The sequence below is a fragment of the Papio anubis genome, chromosome 6 (assembly GCF_008728515.1).
Source record: "Papio anubis isolate 15944 chromosome 6, Panubis1.0, whole genome shotgun sequence".
NCBI classification, from domain to species: Eukaryota; Metazoa; Chordata; class Mammalia; order Primates; family Cercopithecidae; genus Papio; species Papio anubis.
Window position 1 is genome coordinate 84,915,097 of NC_044981.1, and position 23,591 is coordinate 84,938,687.

The 23,591-nt window shown below is 40.7% G+C and overlaps 1 protein-coding gene across 2 annotated transcripts in view; it reads right to left on the reverse strand.

The window, feature by feature from the left end:
- MDN1 (midasin AAA ATPase 1) overlaps positions 1-23,591 on the reverse strand; it is a 184,501-nt gene that overhangs the window by 79,797 nt on the left and 81,113 nt on the right. For both annotated transcript variants that reach the window (XM_031667313.1, XM_031667312.1), the window contains exons 29-40: positions 23,385-23,523; positions 21,711-21,849; positions 21,285-21,415; positions 18,479-18,623; positions 16,554-16,683; positions 10,576-10,794; positions 8,716-8,913; positions 6,774-6,982; positions 5,373-5,495; positions 2,775-2,972; positions 1,106-1,213; positions 557-745 (exon numbers count right to left, since the gene is read on the reverse strand). In XM_031667313.1, coding sequence (XP_031523173.1) covers positions 557-745; positions 1,106-1,213; positions 2,775-2,972; positions 5,373-5,495; positions 6,774-6,982; positions 8,716-8,913; positions 10,576-10,794; positions 16,554-16,683; positions 18,479-18,623; positions 21,285-21,415; positions 21,711-21,849; positions 23,385-23,523 — 1,928 coding nt within the window. The remainder of the gene's footprint in view (positions 1-556; positions 746-1,105; positions 1,214-2,774; positions 2,973-5,372; positions 5,496-6,773; positions 6,983-8,715; positions 8,914-10,575; positions 10,795-16,553; positions 16,684-18,478; positions 18,624-21,284; positions 21,416-21,710; positions 21,850-23,384; positions 23,524-23,591) is intronic.

Below are 23,591 nucleotides of genomic sequence, written 5' to 3' on the forward strand. Positions count from 1 at the left end.
TTATTACTGGAGGGCAATATTGCTTTAAGGTTTGTGATCATGGGGATTTGGATAGATAAGCAAATTATGTTCTCTAAAGCAAGCTACTCTATATAGTGAGACTCCAAGGTAGGAGAACGTTTAGTCTGTTCTTTTAACTTTTAAATTTTGAAGCAGCTTTAACAGGCTTGCTAGCTGGGCGTGGCGGCTCACGCCGGTAATCCCAGCACTTTGGGAGGCTGAGGCGGGTGGATCACCTGAGTTCAGGAGTAGAGACCTGCCTGACCAACATGATGAAACCCGTTTCTACTAAATATAAAAAAATTAGCTGGACCTGGTGGCTCATGCCTGTAATCCCAGCTACTTGGGAGGCTAAGGCAGGAGGATCACTTGAACCTGGGAGGCAAAGTTGCAGCAAGCCAAGATTGCACCATTGCACTCCAGCCTGGGCAACAAGAGTGAAACTCAGTCTCAAAAAAAAAAAAAGGCTTGCTATTAGTGTGAGTATGTCCTTTCTCACCCACAGGAAATCAACTTTCAGATGGAAAGAAATACAAATACCAAGTGTGAAACTCACCTTTTTTTTGTCTTCTTCGGTTCTCATTCTTTCACCATAGACCAAAAACACATGCTGACCAGGATCATAACACCCAGGGGACTGGTCAACCAGCATCAACTGACACCAGCGGAAAAGATCCCGGAGGTTGAATTCCCAGGGTCCTCCTTTTTGCCCCCACTTCTTCTCAACAGTCACTTCATGATCAATCTAGAAAGAAAACATCCTGATTGGGAAACATGCCCTGCTTGCTACTAGGCACTGCATTAAGCACTAGGAATGTACTACAAAAGCATACATAATCTGAAACAAAAATTAACAGGCTTGATTCAGATGCCTCTTTCTCAAGACTTCCAAATGCCTGGCATATCCTCTAAGCATTAACACTGGTAGTCACAATACAGAAATGAATTACTGGACGCCTCCACTATGTAGTGTGCCTTCCACTAGAAACCTGTAGAATTCAAAGTAATTTTAGAGATCCTGATAATTTGGTAGAACCCTATGTTGAAAAAATGCTTGTTCAAATACAGTCAGAAACAAAAGAAACCAATACAGGTAGGTACTTACTTGGTTATTGAAAGCAACCATTTTCTTAACAATATTTTTCTCAATGGCTGGAAACAAAGTACTGGCAATGAACTCCATGTCAATTACTGTAAGAGGATCAACGAAGACCTAGAAATCCAAAAATAACATGAAGAAATACCTCTGTTTCTCTTTAACACTAGAAATAACTCCATGTCTTATTATGTAAAATCTTTAACACCGAGTAACAATACATGAGAAAGATAATTTTCAGTTATAGAAATTTCTTTTTTGTGTTTTGAGAATAAAGAATCACAAAATCTTCTAAATACAGCACAGTAGAGGTTTGCTATTCTAGTGAATTAAAGAAAAAAAGAGGCCCAGTGTGGTGGCTCACACTTGTAGTCCCAGCACTTTGGGAGGCCAAGGCGGGCGGATCATGAGGTCAAGAGATCGAGACCATCCCAACTAGAACAATGAAATCTTGTCTTCACTAAAAATACAAAAATTAGCTGGGCACAGTGGCATGCGCCTGTGGTCTCAGCTACTCAGGAGGCTGAGGCAGGAGAATAGCTTGTTCCTGGGAGGAGGAGACTGCAGCGAGCAGAGATCACACCACTGCACTCCAGCCTGGGAGACAGAGCAAGACTCCATCTCAAAAAAAAAAAAAGATAGATGTTATTAAAAATTTCCTGTGTATAATGTAAAATGCTTTTAAATCTGGGTGGTAGATATGAGTATTCACTATAAAAGTCATCAAACTTTTCCATATGTTTGAAAGTTTTCTCAATAAAACATTCTTCCTTTTTTGAGATGCAGTCTCGTTCTGTTGCCAAGGCTGGAGTACAACGGCACGATCTCAGCTCACTGCAACCTCCATCTCCCAGGTTCAAGTGATTCTGCTGCCTCAGCCTCCCGTGTAGCTAGGATTACAGGCACCTGCCACCACACCCCGCTAATTTTTGTATTTTGAATGGAGACGGGGTTTTGCTATATTGACCAGGCTGGTCTCGAACTCTTGACCTCAGGTGATCCACCTGCCTTGGCCTCCCAAAGTGCTGGGATTACAGGCATAAGCCACCACGCCCAGCCAATAAAACATTCCTAAAAGACACTCAGCCAATTCTTAATCATAAGGGACAGTGACACTAAAGAAATCTAGAGGCATTTCCAAACCTCTGGATTGGCCAAACTCTGAAAAACTTATGTTAAAACAAGTAAGCATACACATACACAGGTAACCCTCTGCAAGTAAGAATAAAGGCATAAGATACCAAAATGCTAATAATGACTGAATGGGGAATAGTGGATTTTTATTCTCCATGGTAGTTTTCTGTTCCTTCTTACTTTTCTTTAGTTAAAATGCATTATTTCAGTAAAAATTTTTCTTATATATTTCAATAGATCAGAGGCACAACTGAAAAGGTCCAAGATTGGACTTCATCCCAGAGTGCAGTAACAGAATCCTGAAGAGGCTGGGGACCTTACTTTCTTCCAGCTGATAACACATCCAGTCTTCCGGGGCAAAAGATGAAGGACAGAAGCAATGATGGGAATCAGTCACATTAATATTGATCATATAAGGCCAAGAAAGAGGATCGTTAAGCTGATCCTCTCTAATTCTCACAGTGAACATCCTTAAAGGCTTCATAATAGTAGTCTTATCCCCTCACAGTCTATATTTGGTCTCTATAGCAACAACAAATCTTACCTGAGTGAATCTGTTAAGGAAAGACCTGGGCAAGCCTTTTCTCCCACCTCCTTGTCTAAAGGGATTCTGACACCCAAAAATCTTCGTCTTTTCATGCTGCACTTGAAAGCTCATTCCTAACTCAGGTACATAGATTTCTCCTCGGTGGTCAAAACAAGCATTGAGTCCTTCCAATACAGACTGAGAAGCCAGGTTAAGCTATTTAAAGAAGAAAGTACATATATTTATCTCAAATATGTTGTACAACTGAAACAAAAAGCAGGGAAATGATATGAAGCAAAAAAAGCTAGAGTTATCTTCAGAAAGGGAATTTCAAACAATATTGATAACCTTCTATATTTTAGGCTGAGTTATGAGTTGGTTTGTCTTCATTCTATTATTTTGTTTTTGAGACAGGATTTCACTCTGTCACCCAGGTTGGAGTGCAGTGGCACAATCACAGCTCACTGCAACCTCCACCTCCAGGGCTCAAGAGATCCTCCACCTCTGCCCGCTGCATAGCTGTGGCCACAGGTGTGCACCACCACACCCAGTTAATTCTTTTTTTTTGGTAGAGCCAAGGTCACACTATGTTGTCCAGGATGGTCTCAAACTCCTGGGCTCAAGTAATTCTCCATCCTTTGTTTCCCAATGTTAGAATTACAGGCATGAGCCACTGTACCTGGTCCAATTCTATTATTCTTTATTTCCCATGTACGTTAAAGAGATTTTGGCTGGTATCTTACATAGATACACACACACACACACACACACACACACACACACACACATACACATATCAATAATGTTTAAACTGAATAAATGCTCAAATTAAATTTTAAAGTTAAAAATCTTCTCAAAAGTTAAACTGTATCAATTATACGTACCTATATTAACCTACTCTGTAAGTAATAACTTGCAGAAAACCTTGCAAATACACAGATATTTCATTTTCACAATCTGAGTTTTTAAGATGTGTAACAGAAATTAGCCAGGCATGGTGGCTCACGTTTGTAATCCCAGCACTTTAGAAGGCCAAGGCAGGTGGATCACTTAAGGCCAGGAGTTCAAGACCAGCTGGGCCAACATGGCAAAACCCTGTCTCTACTAAAAATACAAAACTTAGGCATTGTGGCGCATGCCTGTAATCCCAGTTACTCAAGTGGCTGAGGCAGGAGATTCACGATTCACGTGAACCTGGGAGGAGGTTACAGTGAGCCAAGAACCCACCACCGCACGCCAGCCTGAGCGGCAGACCGAGACTCTGCCTAAAAAAAAAAAGAAAAGAAAAGAAAAAGAAAAAGATGTGTAACACTAATTGTAGAGAACAGATAAGGTTTGCTAACTTTTTAAATACTTTCCCATCTCAAACACTGAACAAAATATCCAACGGGTTTCAAAGTCAGGATATAAAAGGAGTCAATACAGCTGATTGCCACCAATTTTGTAAACAAGAACAATTACAAGCGGCTCTTGGGCCAGGATGAAAAGAGCTGAATGTAGGTCTTCAGATGAGCAGTTCAGAGCTCAGGGATGGAAAGCATGTGTGGTTTGTTGGTAACACAGAAAAACGAGATTGGGAAAATACAAGTTAATAAAATGCAAATGGACAAAAATCAGAGCATACTATATTAGAATTTCAAGTGTCATGTTTGCATATGCACCACAAAGCACAAACAGCTCTGTATATTCCCAAACAGAAGGCCGCTGTTAAGTGTGTTTATAAATCTAGAATGTCTTGCAGTCCCTGAATGCAATTCCACTAAATACACAATTCCACTAAATACTAAGTATGGTCAGTAGCCTTCAGCTTTAAAACTAGGCTTTCTCTTTTCCTGGCTAATATATATTCTGTCAGACAACTTGTTTAAAAAAAAATCTGAAAAAAGGAAAAAAATTCCCCTTCCTTGTTATCCCAAGAATAAAAGGCAGAAAGCAGCTCAGCAGACAGAAGTCCTGCAGCACCCTCTCTGATGACTGGACCCAGGAATCTGAGCCTGGGGGACCTGTTGCAACCTGTGTCCAAAGTCTCACCTGTGACATGTACATCACTCTAATCATTTCAGCTCCCACAAATACTTCTAGCCTTTTCCTGAATATTGTATACCCCAAACTGACCCAGCTCCATATCTCTAGCTGTCAGAGATTCAGTATTTATCATGTCTCATGCTCTGCTCTTTCTTCTGATAATTTACCCAATATGCACATATAACTGATCGTTTCCTCATTTTGGTAGGTCATTTTGTATGTCTTTTCTTAGTTTCTCTGGTGCACTAATAAAACATGAAGTGGTTGACACTACTTGTAAAATGCCTCTAAAATAAATGCAAAAACAGCAAGCCTGTCAGAGACTAAACTAGTGACGATGCAGTTTTCCTCTGAAGGATAACTTTAACCAGTGGGAGAGTTTGTAGGTTTTATGTACAGGAGCCCCTTTTTGTGTATTCTGCCAACTGACCTTCCTTATTCTTAAAGGAAACTACAGAGGATCTTTTCATTAGAGAAAAGTCATCAGCAGGATCTTCCACTGAGAAATGGATTGTGAAATGGAGCTGTGAAAGGATGACTACTCCTTACACACATGATCACCATCTTGAGCATGACAAACAGGCTCCTCACCTCATCCAACACCACCCAATGGCCTGCCTTCAAAGCTGCCAGTAAGGGGCCATCACGCCAGGCAAACTCTCCTCCCTTGCCACCTTCAACAGGGAGATCTGCTCCAAACAGGTCTGTGATGTCCTTTGAAAGGGGAAGAAATGGAGAAAAGCCAATATTACTTTAAAAATCAACTAGATTCTAACCCCTAAATCTGAAATGATAAACACTTTGGGCTGGCATCACTACTCTTCCTTTCTACACCCAAGACAGAACTAACCAATCCCAGCCCTCTTTACCAGGAGCCCAAACATGCCCCAAGAACTTTCCCAACATGCTCCATATATTAATCAATTTGACCTGGTGCTCTAGATTAACAGTTCTCAACATTGGCTGTACTTGGAATTTAATTGACGGGCTTAAAAAGAAAAGAAAGCGGCCGGGCGCGGTGGCTCAAGCCTGTAATCCCAGCCCTTTGGGAGGCCGAGACGGGTGGATCACGAGGTCAGGAGATCGAGACCATCCTGGCTAACACGGTGAAACCCCATCTCTACTAAAAAATAGAAAAAACTAGCCGGGCGAGGTGGCGGGCGCCTGTAGTCCCAGCTACTCGGGAGGCTGAGGCAGGAGAATGGCGTAAACCCAGGAGGTGGAGCTTACAGTGAGCTGAGATCCGGCCATTGCACCCCAGCCTGGGCGACAGAGCAAGACTCCGTCTCAAAAAAAAAAAAAAAAAAAAAAAAAAAAAGAAAGCAAAACTCCATTCCAAAGGAGTCTCAATTTGTCATCTGTACCATATTTTCCTTAGATTGTTAAAAGTCATTTTATTTCTACTACTTTTTTAAAAAAATTTAAGCAAAAAATTAAGTGGGGTTATATTACAATAAATACCAAAGTGGATAATTCTCTCTCAAAAGAGAATTAGAATAAAGCATCCAGAGAGAATTAATATTATAGGTGTCAGCAATGAACAAATCCAAAGAAGATTTAGTTTGGAAGGTCATGTTGCTGTGGTTTTTACTATGATATGAAATATCTGAGGATACAGGCCGGGCGCCATGGCTTATGCCTGTAATCCCAACACTTTGGGAGGCCAAGGCAGGTGGATCATTTGACATAAGGAGTTTGGGACCAGCCTGGCCAACATGGTGAAACCCTGTCTCTACTAAAAATACAAAAATTAGCCAGGTGTGGTGGCGGACACCTGTAATCCCAGCGATTAGGGAGAGTGAGGCAGGAGAACTGCGCCACTGCACTCCAGCCTGGGCAACAGAACGAGATTCTGTCTCAAAAAAACAAAAAAAAGAAAAGAAATATTTGAGGATACTGATAATGTAACCATTTCTGATTAGGAAACTATAAATTGACACAGACATTACTATCTATAGCTATCTCCATCAGCTGTAGGATGACCGAGCTTACCGTTTGCTCTGACAAGTTGATTCTAACAAGGGTATTTCCTGAAGCCTTCGCTAATGCTCCCACCAAACTTGTCTTGCCAACACCAGGGGAACCCTCCAGGAGAATGGGTTTCTTCAGTTTGGTAGCTCTTAAGAGCCTCTGTGCATTCATAGCAGTGGTCCCTGCACTGAGTGCATAGTCTGCAGTATTATTCCTGTGTAGGACAGGTCCTTAAGTGGAGAAAAGCAAAGCCACTTATAAGCAGGACACCACCAAATCATATGTACACATCAACTCAAGATTTTAAAATTCTACCACATGGGCTATCAGTTAGTGAAGTACCATTTGCAGTGAAAATGTTCAATCCCTATTTCAATATTTCCCCACTTTTAGATCCATAAAATGCTTTAAAGGAACAGCCAATAGCATGTTTTCTTCAACTGTGCCTACTACACAGATCTCTCCATCTCCTATACACATACATGTACATAGGTACATAAGTCTAATTGCAAACGCACACCTCTCCTTTCACAACCTACACCCTGAATCTCTATATGTACTTGTACAATTTACCTTCATAGTTACTTTCCTAAAAACCAAGTGTAGGCCGGGCGCGGTGGCTCAAGCCTGTAATCCCAGCACTTTGGGAGGCCGAGACGGGCGGATCACGAGGTCAGGAGATCGAGACCATCCTGACTAATGCAGTGAAACCCCGTCTCTACTAAAAATACAAAAAAAAAAAACAAAAAAAAAAAACCCAAGTGTAAGCTAGGTGTATGGGCCACATGGTTCCACATAATCAATTTCATCCAATGTTTTTGGCCACCAAAACAATTCAGACTACGTCCTTAACTCATAAGTTAACTGATATGCAGGACTAATAATGGTCTTGCAAGAGTTAACATTTGTGCCACTTTCTCTTGGAAGAAATTTTTGTTTTGTTTTCGTCGTTGTTGTTGTTTTTGTACACCAGTTTAAAGAGAGTGAGGCTAGGAAAGCATTTATTACCTTACCCTTACCACCCCAGTTCTAGGCCACTAGCATATATCTCCTACACAGGAGCACTGAATCCTATGATGGCGGCTTAGAGAAGGGATTTGATGGTTAGATAATACAGCCCATTAGGGATGAAGAGGAAATACTGCTAAGGAGAGATGGAGCTCTGAAGAGAGGGGAAAGGGCAATGGAAACTGGACTGGTTATGTTCACCACTGAAACCCTAGTAAATTGCCACTGCAACTCCATATATTTCAGGCATTCATCAATTATTAATGTAGAGAGGACGGTGGGACAAGAAACAGAAGACCCTGCCATGGAAACAACATCCTGAAAAAATAGGAGCACCTTAGAAGTAGCTAATCTAACTGCCTCATTTAAATCTTTGGTAGAGGCAATCTAGATAGAGAGGAAGAATTAGAACACAAACCCACTATCTCCTAGACTACTGCATTTCCTATTTAATCATTCACTTATCCATCAGAAATTTTCTGAGTGCCTATGACTATGAGGCTAAATGTCAGATGCCAGGGACTGGATCAGGAATGACACATTACCAGCCTTCAAAGGTTCACAAAACCTGTTTCTGTAAAAGATGATGAGGTTCTACAGCTAAGATACATTATAGGCTAAATAGGTCTTTGCAAGCCACTTAAAAGTTTATTCTCAACCTTAGCAAAGTTTAGAGCTCTACTACAGGAAAGTTCCTAATGTGGGAACCAACTAATAAAAAAATAAGCACTGTATAAATCTATTTATAGATTGAAGTCTCTATTTCCCTCTATTTTTACATGCCAGTTATGTATTTTGAACCATTCCCACAATTATGGTTATTCCCAAGTCAGAATCTAACTCAGTTAGTGCAAACATAATCATGAGTATTACACATTAAAACTAAGTCACAATAAAAGCCAAGTATCTATGATCTATAGAAAAGGAAAATCGGTTTTTTAAAAATCATTCTTACCCCTTGGTATAAAAAATGGATGAATTCCCCAAAGGTTATCTATTCCAGTGAATTCTTTGGCCTTCATTCTGTCATAAATCTTCAATTCATTTTTCTGATATTCTGTAAGTCGTACAATCTTGGCAAGCCTCTTGATTAGAAATTTCAGACATTCTTTTCGTGCCAAAAGGGCTGTACCAAACCCAGAGGAAGTTACCCCTAAAAGACAGAGGATCACTCCATGAAGCAATAGGACAACACCAAGCTTCACCACCATTCAGCAGGAGGTCTGGCACAGGTTCCTGGAAAAAAGGGGCCTCAGCAAAACTGCAGCCTAAATGTGATTTCTAGTATAAGCAGTTCTAAGAAAGAAGTCTAACACCCATCCTCCACAATCTATGGATTATCAATTAAGCAGCAGATCATTCAGTAAAACACTCTAGACACTCAATGATAAATCAGCCTAGATACAGTACCTAATACGGCACTAGTAACCATTTTGATTTATATTTCAAATCTTCATGGCTGAAAAACCAGAACATAGTGATTTTTATGACATTAAAATAAACTTAAAATATTCAGGCCCATTATCAAAAAATGACTGCGCACGTTAAAAATTGGCCAGTGCTTCTATTCACAATAGCAAAGACTTGGAACCAATCCGAATGCCCATCAATGATAGACAGGATAAAGAAAATGTGGCATATATACAGCATGGAATACTACGCAGTCATAAAAAAGAATGGGTTCATGTCCTTTACAGGGTCATAAATGAGGCTGGAAACCGTCATCCTCAAAAAACTAACACAGGAACAGAAAATCAAACACCACATGTTCTCACTCATAAGTGGGAGTTGAACAATGAGAACACATGGACACAGGGAGGCGAACATCACACACCAGGGCCTGTCAGGGGATGGGGGGCAAGGGGAGGGAGAGCATTAGGACAAATACCTAATGCATGAGGAGCTTAAAACCTAGATGACATGTTGATATATATCAACTTATGTATACATATGTATCCTTATACTTATGTATACTTATGTAACAAACCGGCATATTCAGTTTCTCTTCAAATAATCTGATCTTTTATTCTTTAATTCATAGTAACCCCACCTTTTCCTTTTTCTCCTTTTTGCCTTTGTTAAAGGCCCAGGCACGCCACAATACCAGGCGTTATCAACACCAGTTCACATTCCTTTCCTAATTTAAAAAAAAAAACTAACTTTCTAACTCATTATAAACACCCCTTCCCCTTCCTCTCTACTTTGTTTTACATGCCCACCTTATCTAAAAAAATTCAAATGTCTAGCCAATCAAAATTAGTTTAAGTTATACAACCCAATCCCGGTCAATAAAAGAAAAATACAAAAACAAAACTTGCATCAAAAAAAAAAAAAGGCTCTCGTGCCCTTTGTTTAAGTGTACTCTCATGGCAACTGGCCAAAAAAATACCCCTCTGCACAAAAATAAAACTGCTTTGCTAAAAAGCCTTTGTTCAAGTGTTCAATGTCTTTAAAATTTTAAGCTTTATTCCTAACACTTAATTTTAAGCTTTATCCCAGAACTTAATAAAGTTTAAAAAAAAAAAAAAAAAAGCCAGTGCTTTAGAAGCAAAGACATTTCAACAGCCTTTACTCTACTCATAATCACCACTTCACGTTTGTTAAGTACCTGGTCTACCAGCTTTGAGAAATTGCAGCGTATCTTGTGTGCCAACCACTCTTCAAAGAGTACAAACAAAAGGAAAGCCATTCTGAGTTTTGGAAATGTTCTGCGAAGTGATTCGGTAAAATAGCTGGGTCAGAGGCCTGGGCGTGCTCCATTTCCTATGCCCCTCTATCCGAGCCCCTTGTCCCCACCAGCTACCAGACAACCTACCTGAACCTATTCCATCTATGTACACCAGGCATGCAGCATGGACAAAAGACGTCACAGTGGAGATGGTCTCTGGCCTTTTCGAAGCAGCTTCCTCCCCCATTTTGTTCATGAAGTTAACCCAGGACAGGATGTCTCTGATACTGACCACGCACTTTCTGCCAAACTCTTGGTGGGTCAGCCAGTCAATGAAATCCAGCATCACTTCAGGTATGTCAGACCCTAAACACAAGAAACAAAAAAGCATTTGCTGTTAGTGGGAGATCCTAGAACAACAGTTCATAACCTGGGGCACACAGGTGGCCTAAAAGGGGTCTTTGCTCCTTCTAAGCAAAGTTCTGTGAATGTACATGAATGCTTTTTCTAACAAAAGCAGTCTGCAGCTTTGATCAAATTCTGAAAGGATTCATCAATAGCAGTCCATCCCTATCCAAAGAACAAAACAAAACTTTGGGAGTTACAGTTTTAGACACTGACCTGAAAACCGCCCAAAGAAATATTCATTTGATTTGAGTTAGGACACAGTTTTGAACTTCCATCACAATTATTTTAGAAAATATGCAAATTTTATATCTTATAATTTTACTTGTATTTTAAATAAATGTATTTTTTTCCATTTAATGTAATAAAGAATGTCATCTTTTCAATGCCATTCATTCAAGGTTTTTTTTGTTGTTTTTTTTTTTATATCTATGCAGCAATCAGAATTCAGCAAATTAGGGGGGTTCACAAATTTTGTTTCATGAATCAAGTTGAATATTCTAATTATCACAATTTCCTATCAGATAATACTTGTCTCGAAATAAAGAAAATACTTTAGTACATATAGAGTCAAAGCAATCCCAATTAAATTGAGTGGAGTACTTTACAAAATGTCTTAAGTCAATAGTAGACATTTATCTATAAAGTATGAATACCAAAGAATATTTTAAAAAGAAAGAAAAGATTAGAAGGAAGCACTGCTATAATATAAAGCACAGCAATAGCCTCCAAAGCTACATATATTGTGAATTAGAAGAAATGTAATGGGTTGGAAGAATACTGGTAACAACAACAACAAAAAAAACTCTTTAAAAAGAGCTTAAGGCCAGGCACGGTGGCTCACGCCTGTAATCCCAGCACTTTGGGAGGCCGAGATGGGCAGATCACGAGGTTAGGAGATCAAGACCATCCTGGCAAACATAATAAAACCCTGTCTCTACTAAAAATACAAAAAAATTAGCCGGAGGTGGTGGCGGACACCTGTAGTCCCAGCTACTCAGGAGACTGAGGCAGGAGAACGCATGAATCTGGGAGGCGGAGCTTGTAGTGAGCCAAGATCGTGCCATTGCACTCCAGCCCGGGCGACATAGCGAGACTCCATCTCAAAAAATAAAAATAAAAAAAAAGCTTAAAATGACAAAGCAAGGGGGAAATTTCAATAACAATGAGGAAAGAAATTAAATGCTATTTCAACTAAACAGTAAATACCAGTACTTAGATTCACACTTCAGAGAAGAATAAATTCAAGGTAAATTTTTAAAAAAAAGAAAATGAAAAAATTAATCCATTAATAGAAATTAAATTATGATCATTTAAGAAATAAGATCATCAGAGATAAATAGGTTCACATATGTATTTTTAGTTCACATATGTATTTTTAGAACAAATATGAAAAGGTAACAGAATATTAAAACCTATGATAAATGTAATGAAGAGTATCACCCCAAAAGACATAATGAATACCAAATGCAAAATGATTCATTTATTAAAAATAAAGGCTGGGTACGGTGGCTCATGCCTGTAATACCAGCACTTTGAGAGGCCAAGGCGGGCAGATCATTGGAGGCCAGGAGTTCAAAACCACCCTGGCCAATATGGTGAAAACCCGTCTCTACTAAAAATACAAAAATTAGCTGGACATGGTGGCACGTGCCTGTAGTCTCAGCTACTTGGGTAGCTGAGGCACGAGAATTGCTTGAACCTGGGAGGCAGAGGTTGCAGTGAGCCGAGGTGGCACCACTACATTCCAGCCTGGGTGACAGAGTGAGACTGTGTCTCAAAAAAATAAAAATAAAACACAAACAATGTTCCACGTCACTAATAACAAAAGACAAAGAAATTTTAAACCTCCGCTAAACTAAAAAGGATAAAATAATGGATTTTACTGTATTTTTTAAAATGAGGCCAGGCACCATGGCTCATATCTATAATTCCAGTTCAAGACCAGCCTGGCCAATATGGCAAAACCCTGTCTCCACAAAATACACAAAAATTAGCTGGCCACGGAGGTGCACACCTGTAGTTCCAGCTACTTGGCAGGCTGAGGTGGGACGATGGTTTGAGCCTGGAAGGCAGAGCTTGCAGTGAGTCGATATTGTGCCACTGTACTGCAGCCTGGATGACACAGCCAGACCTTGTCTCAAAGGAAGAAGGGAAAAAAAAAAAAAAAGAGAGAGAGAGAGAGAAAACTCCCTGATGGAGGGACTGTGGCAAGCAGGCACATTCACTATGTTGCTGGCAGTGTTGTGAACGATACCATCTTTCTGGAGAGCAATCTGACCTTATCTAAGGAGAACTATACAGTTTCTTATCTCTACTTTTAGAATATAACACAAGGAAGTCATTATAAATGATAGTTGTTTTTTGGTTTTTTGTTTTGTTTTTTTTTTTGAGATGGAGTCCCACGCTATTGCCCAGGCTGGGGTGAAGTGGCATGATCTCGGCTCATAGCAACCTCCACCTCTCGGGTTCAAGCGATTCTCCTGCCTCAGCCTCCTGAGTAGCTGGGACTACAGGCACGTGCCACAACGCCCAGCTAATTTTTGTATTTTTAGTAGAGACAGGGTTTCACCATGTTGGCGAGGATAGTCTCGATCTCTTGACCTCGTGATCCACCCGCCTGGGCCTCCCAAAGTGCTGGGATTACAGGTGTGAGCCACCGTGCCCGGCCGATAGCTGTTTTAATGAAACAGAATGGTTCATTAAAGTATTGGTTAATGTACTAAATATTGGTACATTATACCAATGTAACACAGAAGTACTGTTTACAAAAGTTTGAGATTGTAAAAAGCAGTTTATGTGCCTTTCACAGATCAATTTTTTTTTAAACACATCAATTTCTCAGAATCTTTTTTTTTTTTTAAAGAGACGGGGTCTCACTCTGTTGCCAGGCTGGAGTGCAATGGTATAATCATGGTTCACTGTAATCTTAAACTCCTAGGCTCAAGGGATTCTCCCACCTTGGCTTCTTGAGTAGCTAAGATTATAGGCACGTACTATCATGCCTGGCTTTTAGAATCTTTTGTTTTGTTCATACTATGAATATATGGATAATACTATTACAGAGATTTGTGAACTAAAAATACTAGAGAAATTAAGTAGAAGAGTGGTATTTATATACTCTAAGATAATAAGTATAAGTACTACAATTAGGATCAGAATTCAATTTAGAAGGACACTGTTAGTTAAAATATTAAATTCGGCTGGGCACGGTGGCTCACGCCTATAATCCCAGCACTTTGGGAGCCAAAGGCGGGCAGATCACGAGGTCAAGAGATCGAGACCATCCTTGCCAACAAGGTGAAGCTCCGTCTCTACTAAAAATACAAAAATTAGCTGGGCATTGTGGCACACGCCTGTAGTCCCAGCTACTCGGGAGGCTGAGGCAAGAGAATCGCTTGAACCCGGGAAGCGGAGGTTGCAGTGAGCCAAGATTGCACCATTGCTCTCTGGCCTGGTGACAGAGCAAGACTGTGTCTCAAAAAAATAAATAAATTCATCAAATCTTAACTATCTTTAAAGAAAATCTAAAAACAAAAAGCTATGTCTAGTTTCCTGTTTTATATTTCACAATTTTTTAAAGAAGTTTTTATGTGTGCCTTCCTGATCTATTTCTAGAAAATACAACTGTGAATTATTAAGCCACTTCCCTTATTCACCATGCTCCCTTCAAGGTCTCTAATGCCTCCCTGGGAAGTCTGCTGCTGTGTAGCCTAGAAAGCCTGGAGTAAACAAGTTCCTTAAGGACAAGGTGTGGGGCTCAGAGGTAAGTCCTCAGGGCTCCCATGCTTGCATGGAGCACACTGGTGATGCAGCAAGCATGGTCATGACAGCAGTTCAACCCTCTGTCATTCTTATCACAATCCAAATAACAAAGGAATAAGCATAGCCCATAGGAGATGAAGAGGTAACTTCCTGAAGGAATCCAGCTCCAACACAGAGCCAAAAGATAAATCACGCTTGATTAACGATTTCTGTCTTCAGGCCTCCTCTGGCCTTCTGGCTCCTGCCTATAGTTTCCAGCACTTAGTGAGGGCAAAGCAGGCGGGTCACTTGAGCCCAGGAGTTCCAGACCAGCCTGAGCAACATGGTGAAACCCCATCTCTTAAGAAAACACAAAAATTAGCCTGTCTTGGTAGTGCATGCCTACAGTGCCACGTACTCAGGAGGCTGAGACAGGAGAATCACTTGGGCCCAGGAGGTCAAGACTGCTGTGAGCCGTGATTCCACCACTGCACTCCAGCCTGGGTGACAGAGACCTTGTCTTCCCCGAACCCCCCCCACAAAAAAGTTTGTATTATACTCCTTTTACTGGCATTCTCACAATAAATGTGCCACTGCAAACAGCACACAAGAGTTATGGGTTCTGAGTTCTGAGGCTCTGAGCCTGGACCTTGGACCAACATTAGTGGCATCACCTGAGGGGAGGCCTTGTTAGGCAAATTCTCTGACCCTGCTGATTGAGAAACACTGGGTGTGGGGCCCTGCAAGCTGCATTTCAACAAGCCCTTCAAATGAGTCTGACAACTAACTACAGGCTTAGTCAGTTCTTGTGCCACTGGGTGACTGTGATATTGGTAAAGACTGTAGAGAAAAAAGGAAGTTCAACAAGGCATGGGGAATTCTGGCCATTCAAGCAGCAGTGTGTATACTTATAAATGTGGCAGTTCACCGTGGGCCATTCTTAAAAAGAAGTCTTTGCTCAGATGACTAAAGAGTCAGTGGTCCCTAAAACACCACAGGTGAGAATGGGTTCCATGCAGATTAGATGCTCTCCACAGCTACTCTGCTCATTTTTGAAAATGTGCAGAAGGGCACCTTTAAAAAGCTGAACATAGCCACGAATTCCAATTTCAAAGAAGCAGATATCTTTTTTAAAATTCTTTAAGAATATAAAAAATGATCCAAAAAACTATGTATTTAGTCTTGGAACCAGATCTGGGTTCTAAATTTATTCCATTGAATGTCTAAGATAAATATGCAGACATCAAACCAATACAGGCTTCAAAAACAAAAAGAACCACATAGTAAGAGTGTTGACTCTTATTGGATATTTTAAATTGTTAATTCTAAGTTATGGATATTAATCTATTTTCCTCAGGCTTGAGATTTTTCATAACAAAAATTATTTATTTATTTTGAGATGGAGTCTGTCGCCCAGACTGGAGTGCAACGGTGCGATCTTGGCTCACTGCAACCTCCACTTCCTGGGTTCAAGCGATTCTCCTGCCTCAGCCTCCCAAGTAGCTGGGATTACAGGTACCCGCCACCACGCCCAGCTAATTTTTGTATTTTTAGTAGAGATGGGGTTTCACCATGTTGGCCAGGCTGGCCTCCAACTCCTGACCTCAGGTGATCCGCCCACCTTGGTCTCCCAAAGTGCTGGGATTACAGGTGTGAGCCACCATACCTCGACAAAAAAATTTTTAAATAAAGTGAAAGAATAACATACTCATATATGACAACTAAAGAAATGCAGCTGGAATTCTACAGCCATTGTGTCAAGTGGTAATGATGAAAATATGAAGATGGGACACTTTAACAGAAGATAACAGAAAAATACCATATTCTCCTTGTCTACTTTGTTTCATTTATTTATCTCCTTTCTTCTTACAACACGCCATACACATACAGGGCTAATGTCCTGTAAGAGATCCCTCAACTCCCAACACAAACCCTGCTGTGATCCAATACTACCATCACCACCTGCAAACTCTCACCTTTAGGATCTATTCTGCCCAGACACAATCCTGGACGAAGATTATGATTGATTATCTGAATTAAATCTTCACGGCTTGTGCTTTGAGGGCACCATATTTCTGTAAACCGGTTTCTTAAGGCAGGAGACAGCTATAAGAAACACAAAACTCCAACGTGAATTTTTAAAACTATAAGGAAAGCTGTAAAACAAGTCTTGAAAGAATGTTGTTAGCTGTTAAGTCCAGCAAATACTACACACTTTTTATTATTATTATTATTATTTCTACTATCAGATATAATTAATTGAAGACGTACTTTGTCTTGGCTCCTTACATTCCATGACACCTTCCAGTATCATCATCACTTTCTTAATAGACATGGTCCACAGGCCTTACAGACTAAGTAGTGGAAGCAGGATTCCAGCCAGTCCCAGTCAAATCTGAACTCTTCCCCTTAAGTAAAGATTCTTCCTTTTACTTTACCTTTACTTTGCATCAGGTACATAAATAATACTTCAGAGAAAATAAATACCTCTCTTCCCACAGAGAAGGGCAGTCTGATATAGGAGGAAGAAAGTTCTTTTATGTGGCTCAAAGGGAGTGTGATTTTAAAAAGTATATATTCTACCTCTTAAAGAACTAGAAATTGTTTAGCCACTCCAGTCTTAGGGCCTTAGCCCCTGTAGATTCCTTTTCCCTCCACAAGGTCAGTTAACACTATTCACAAATGTTTGCAAAGCCCCATAAGCATCATTACTGGTTTGTCTGACTACTTTGTTATTACTTTCCTTTTACTTGATGATCATCTATCTGAGAGATCATATCTCTGTCTACCACAGAGACCTGGGAATAAAGAATACGTGTGTGTACCTTATCAGTATCCTAGACAACCAGTACCTCTGGCGTCCAGCATCCTACCTTGCTCTGCTTGTTAGGCACGCAAAACTAAAAAGTAACTTTCCTTTGGGTAAAAGTCAGCAAGCATTTACTTAAGGAAAACAAGATAATCTGACAGCCAAGCTAATATACACAAACTTGAAATCAGACCTCTCTGTGGCATTTCTACTTGCCCAGAAGCCAGTTTTTGTATTTTGAATGTGATGTATTTTATTCCCTCTTTTCAGAGCATATCTTGAAGCACAGAGACAATCTTTCATCTTATGATACTGAGGAAACCTAGGCCCAAAATATCATTTCAGCTACTCACCAAATTACCAACACTCTAATTGCCCTATTTAAGATCAACCCCTCTGTTTCTTCTCATCATCCCTGACCTGTTACACCACTCTCTTCCTAACTTTAATAGATCAGGATCCAACACATAGTGTTGACTTCTCTACTGAAAGGTTTCTTGAGCCGGAAACCAACAAGGTTGTTGGTTCCCGAATATATCTGAACACAACCCTCTGAACATAGGAAGTACCCTCTGCCCTTTACTTTACCAGCAGTCCGAAAGTGACACACATAACCCTTACGAGAACAAATAAGCTCCATCTACAAACCAGAAGAGGTTCCTGGTTGTGACTTTTTTGTCACTTTAAAACCACTCATGAAAGCAGAGGTGTGTTTAAGAAAGTGGACTCTAAAAACAGAGGTTACATTTAAATTTCAGATCCAACTTTTCTCATCCATAAAACTACAATAATAACTTTCTTGCAGAGCTCCTGTGAGCTTTCTCAGGGTAACATATGTAAAGAGTTAGGTAAAGTGACTGTAACAATGACATTTCAGGCACATACACAAAGTGAGATATCAAATAAGGAGATATTTGTGTCAGAATTGTTTTCTAACCCAATAATTATTTTAAAATATTTTTGGGTTTTTAAACTTTTACCCAGTTTTTACCTAACATAAAATTCCAAATCCATTATTACATACTATATTTACAAGTACCAGTAAGCTGAGGTCAAAAACTAGAAAGAAAATGTGCATCAGAAAAGTTTTACCTCCTTTTTTCCAAAGTCACCCCCAGGGTTCATGGTTGCTAGAATACGAAATTTTTTCCCAGCAGTCAACAGCTCTACTTCACTATCCTTGTCCTCTGGACTGCCTTTTTCAGCTAATACCAGAGACTTTTCTACTTCAAGGACACTAAAAGAAAAATTGAAGAACAGTGAAAAGGGCTTATACAATCTTTCTATTTTACAGTCTTCAATGCTCTCTAAAAGAAAAAAAAAAAGTTATCACCTATCTAATGAATTTTTACTTTAGTTAACGGTTTCCTATCACAAATTTTAAAATGACTCAGTATCTCAATTCCTGTGTAATAATGGCTATTTCTGATCAGAAAAAAAAACTTTTCCACTTACAACCTATTAAGGCATTGGTCTTAAAAATGAATAACTTGCAAGAAAATAAACAAACTGCATGCCTTATCATAATAGCCAACAACTAGAAAGAACTCAAATATCATCGACTGGTGAATGGATAAACAAAATGTGGTATATCCAATACTATTCGGGATAAAAAGGAACAAATTAATAATACGTGCTGAAATAGGAATGAACCTCAAAACATTAACGCAAAGTAAGAGAAGAGACCTTTTAACTGAAATACCCAGAAAAGACAAATCTACAGAGACAAAAAAGAGATTAATCAGAAATTTAGTGTAATGAACACAAAGGATTCTACTGAATGATGGAAATGTTATAAAACTGGATTGTGGGCCAGGCACAGTGGCTCTCGCCTGTAATCCCAGCACTTTGGAAGGCTAAGGTGGGGAGATGACTTGAGGCCAGGAGTTGGAGACCAACCTGGCCAAGATGGTGAAAACCCATCTCTACTAAAAATACAAAAATTAGCAAAGTGTGTTGGCTCACGCCTGTAATCCCAGCTACTCAGGAGACTGAGGCACAAGAATCACTTGAACCCAAGAGGCAGAAGCTGCAATGAGCTGAGACTGTACCACTGCACTCCAGCCTGGGCAATACAGCAGGACACTGTCTCAAAACAAAACACAAAAACTAAATTGTGATGGTTGCAAAGCTTGAAATCACCTTTGCAAAAATTATGAGTGAGAAAAAAAATCTAACAAAAAGTTATGACAGTAAAAAAAAAACCCACAAAACCTGTCCTAACTGACTCCATCTTTCTTCTAGCCTCCAAGCTGCCCTTGTTCATTCCTGGGCGTAGGCCAAGTAAAGTACAGGAGAAATTTAGTTTATAGTTTAACTTTAAAACAAAAGTAAAACTAACCTTCCCAAAACTAACCCCTACCTTCATAAAACTAACTACAAGGTTAAAATTACGGCTCAGGACACAGCCAGAGGTCACAAGATTGAATAACCTTCCCAACTGCTCCTATAACATCTCTATTATAAAACCTAAGATTAGTGTTTAAGGTACTTTTCAGACCCTGATTCTGACAGAATGGCTAGCACCACCTAGAATAGAAACCCATACCAAGAAAGTTGCTCAACAGGTCTTACGATCCCATGAACTTATTCAGGGCAAAAAGACAACTCAACTTCCTGTGATTTCAACCCTGTCCCAACAGCATTCCCCATTCCCTAGGCCTCTGACCCTAGCCTCGGCCGGGCACAGTGGCTCACACCTGTAATCCCGGCACTTTGGGAGGCAGAGGCAGGAGGATCACTTGAGGTCCGGAGTTTGACACCAGCCTGGCCAACATGGCGAAACTCCATCTTTACTAAAAATACAAAAATTAGCTGGGAGTGGTGACACATGCCTGTAGTCCCAGCTACACAGGAGGCTGAATGAAAAGAATGGCTTGAACCCAGGAGACAGAGGTTGCAGTGGGCCAAGATGGCATCACTGCACTCCAGCATGGGTGACAGAGGTAGACTTCGTCTCAAAAAACAAACAAAAAAACCCTAGCCTCCAAGCAGGGCGCAGTGGCTCGCACCTATAATCCTAGCACTTTGGGAGGCCAAGGTGGGCAGATCACCTGAGGTGAGGAGTTCAAGACCAGCCTGGCCAACATGGCGAAACCCCATGTCTACTAAAAATGCAAAAATTAGCCAGGCATGGTGGCACACATGTGTAGTCCCAGCTACTCAAGAGGCTGACGCACAAGAATAAAACCTGGGAGGTTGAGGTTACAGTGAGCTGAAATCACACCACTGCACTCCGGCCTGGGAGAAAGGGCAAGACTCTGTCTAAAAAAACAAACCAACCAACCAACCTCTATCTTCTAAATTTTTAGGGAAGCTGATTTGAGTAATAAACTCCTGTCCTTCCACTTGGCTAACTCTGCAACTACTAAATTCTTTCTCTATTGCAATACCACTAACTCAGTGACTCAGTTCTATGCATATAGCTTGCAAGAAGAACCCATCATGGGATTATAAACTTACTAAAACTCACTAAATTATGCATGTAAACTATATCTCAAAAGAGAAAAAATGGGTGTTACTACATCAAGATTCATATTGGTCTGAGGTCTAATGACGGCTTACAGCCATGGGATAGGATTCTGACTACAGTTCTTTCAAAATATTAAGAGAGTAGGCCTATAATTCACCTTAAAAAATAGTTTTGACTTTGGCTCATGTTTTAGCCCTGCCATTCCACGATCCCATTGTTCTGGTTATTTGTATCAAAAAAAAAAACCTAGAAATTTAGGAAACATTGAATGCTAAAGCCAAAAGACATGGTAATACACCAATAATTTCAAGCATTTACTAAGGTGCACCTATGAGGAGTACTACTGTGCACAAGATTATCTATAAAAATCACATCAATCACCTGAGCAAAAATATCAAACAGAAGGCAAACCTCTCAGGCACATACCTGTTGAGTCTTTCCAAGACAGAGTCATCGGCCAATGAGATCTCATCTAAGAGGAAAAAGCCATCCTCCTTCATGGCCTGAACCAGAGGCCCATCATGCCACTCAAAGAGTCTTGATGTGTCAATTTCTTCCTACAATTTGAAAAAGTGGGGAAAATTAAAGGGCAGGTGGCTCCATAGACAATATACATGCAGCTGGCTGGTGTTTCCAGGGGTGAAGTAGGCATTCCGAGGAAAGTAAGAATCTGAGAACAGGAGACAGAACTTGCGCACCAGAATGCTTGTGAAGGCCCTTGTAGACTGGAGAAAATCTGCAGATATGCACATTTAACCAAACCAGAACCCAGCTCCAGAAACCCCACCACAGACTCATGCACAGCTAACTGCAGTTTTTTAAAATAACTGGAACACTTGCTGCTGGACAAACCTTGTCGTTTGGCTTTTGTCTCACTGGCCGCAGGCCACCCAGGAAGTCGGATGTCTCCATGTGTAAGTGGCAGCTGACAGAGTATAATTTCTGATTTGCCAAGGCTGCAAATACCTGACAGATAGTAGTTTTCCCACACCTGTTAGAGATATGCAACTGATTAACAAGGTATGTGTTTCAAATACACATCCACAAACACCCCCCTCAGCAAAAGAGAAGAACCACTGTAGGAGTCTCACTGCAGCAGCAAACAGTGCTGGCCAATGTGGAACCTCAACCCCAGGCTCACGGCACCCCTCTGCACGACTGCACTCTCCCATATTCCTTATCCAGAAGGTATGTACTGCACAAACTCCATCCTAGTTCTATCAACAACCACCGGCTGGGCGCAGTGGCTCACGCCTGCAACCCTAGCACTTTGGGAGGCTGAGGCAGGAGAATCACTTGAACCCGGGAGGCGGAGGTTGTGGAGTGCCGAGATTGCACCATTGCAGTCCAGCCTGGGCGACAAGAGCGAAATGCCGCCTAAAAAAAAAAAAAGCCACCACCAAGGGAGGGAAAAGAAATCTAATCCTTACAGACTTTATAGACTTTCAACAGACACTAGTTTATCTGCTCTTCTCTATACACGTAAAGAATGAATCTCACTGTTTAAAAGAACTAAACAGACAAAAACTGCCCTCAATGCGATGAAGCAAAAAATCATTCCTGCCAGGTACAGTGGCTCATGCCTGTAATCCCAACACTTTGGGAGGCCAAGGCAGGAGGATCACTTGGGCCCAGGAGTTTAAGACCAGTCTGGACAACACAGTGAGACTCCATCTTTTTTTTTAAGGCAGGGCTTCACTCCTGTTGCCCAGGCTGGAGTGCAATGGCATGATATCAGTTCAGTGCAATCTCTGACTCCCAGGCTCAAGCGATTCTTCTACCTCAGCCTCCTGAGTAGCTAGGACTGCAGGCAGACGCCAACACAACCAGCTAATTTTTGTATTTTTAGTAGAGACGGGGTTTTGCCATGTTGCCCAGGCTGGTCTCGAACTCCTCAGCTCAAGTGATCCACCTGCCTCAGCCTCCCAAAGTTCTGTGATTGCAGGCATGAACCACCACAACCAGCTGAGACTCTGACTTTACAAAAAAAATTAAAAATTAGCCAAGGGTGGTGGTGCATGCCTGTAGTCCCAGCTACTTGGGAGGCTGAGCCAGGAAGATCACTTGAGTCCAGAAAGTCAAGGCTGCAGTGAGGCATATCGCACCACTGCACTCCAGCGTGGACAACAGAGTGAGACCCCATCTCCGAAAATAGTAATAATAAAGTCATTCTTTTCCATAAACAAAGAACTAGTCTGAAGGTAGAGGAAACTAAACAGTAACAGATCTCTTAGTTTCTTCTGTTTTTTTTTTAGAGTACATGTGCAGAATGTGCAGGTTTGTTACATAGGTACACATTTGCCATGTTGGTTTGCTGCATCCATCAACTCATCATTTGCATTAGGTATTTCTCCTAATGCTATCCCTCCCCTAGCCCCCCACCTGCTCTTAGTTTCTTCCTTAAAAAGAGAAAAAAGAAGAAGGAAGAAAGGGGGGATTAATACTTTCATGAGTTTTTCAGCGATAACTCACGTAATCCCATGGAATTGAAATGAACCCTCATGAGTCACTGTCACAGATCTTTACCCAGTGTCTCCAACCAGCAGCACAGGTTCGCCAAATTCCAATGCCCTTCCCACCAGCATCGCGAGTCTCCGCATGCCCTCAGTCCACACGATGTGGCCAAAGTTAGACTCCAATGTGGATATCTGAGTAGACAATTTACCTATCCAAGAAAAAATAAATATTTAGATTCTAATGAGTACAACTCAAATCATACTCCTCTAGGGATTT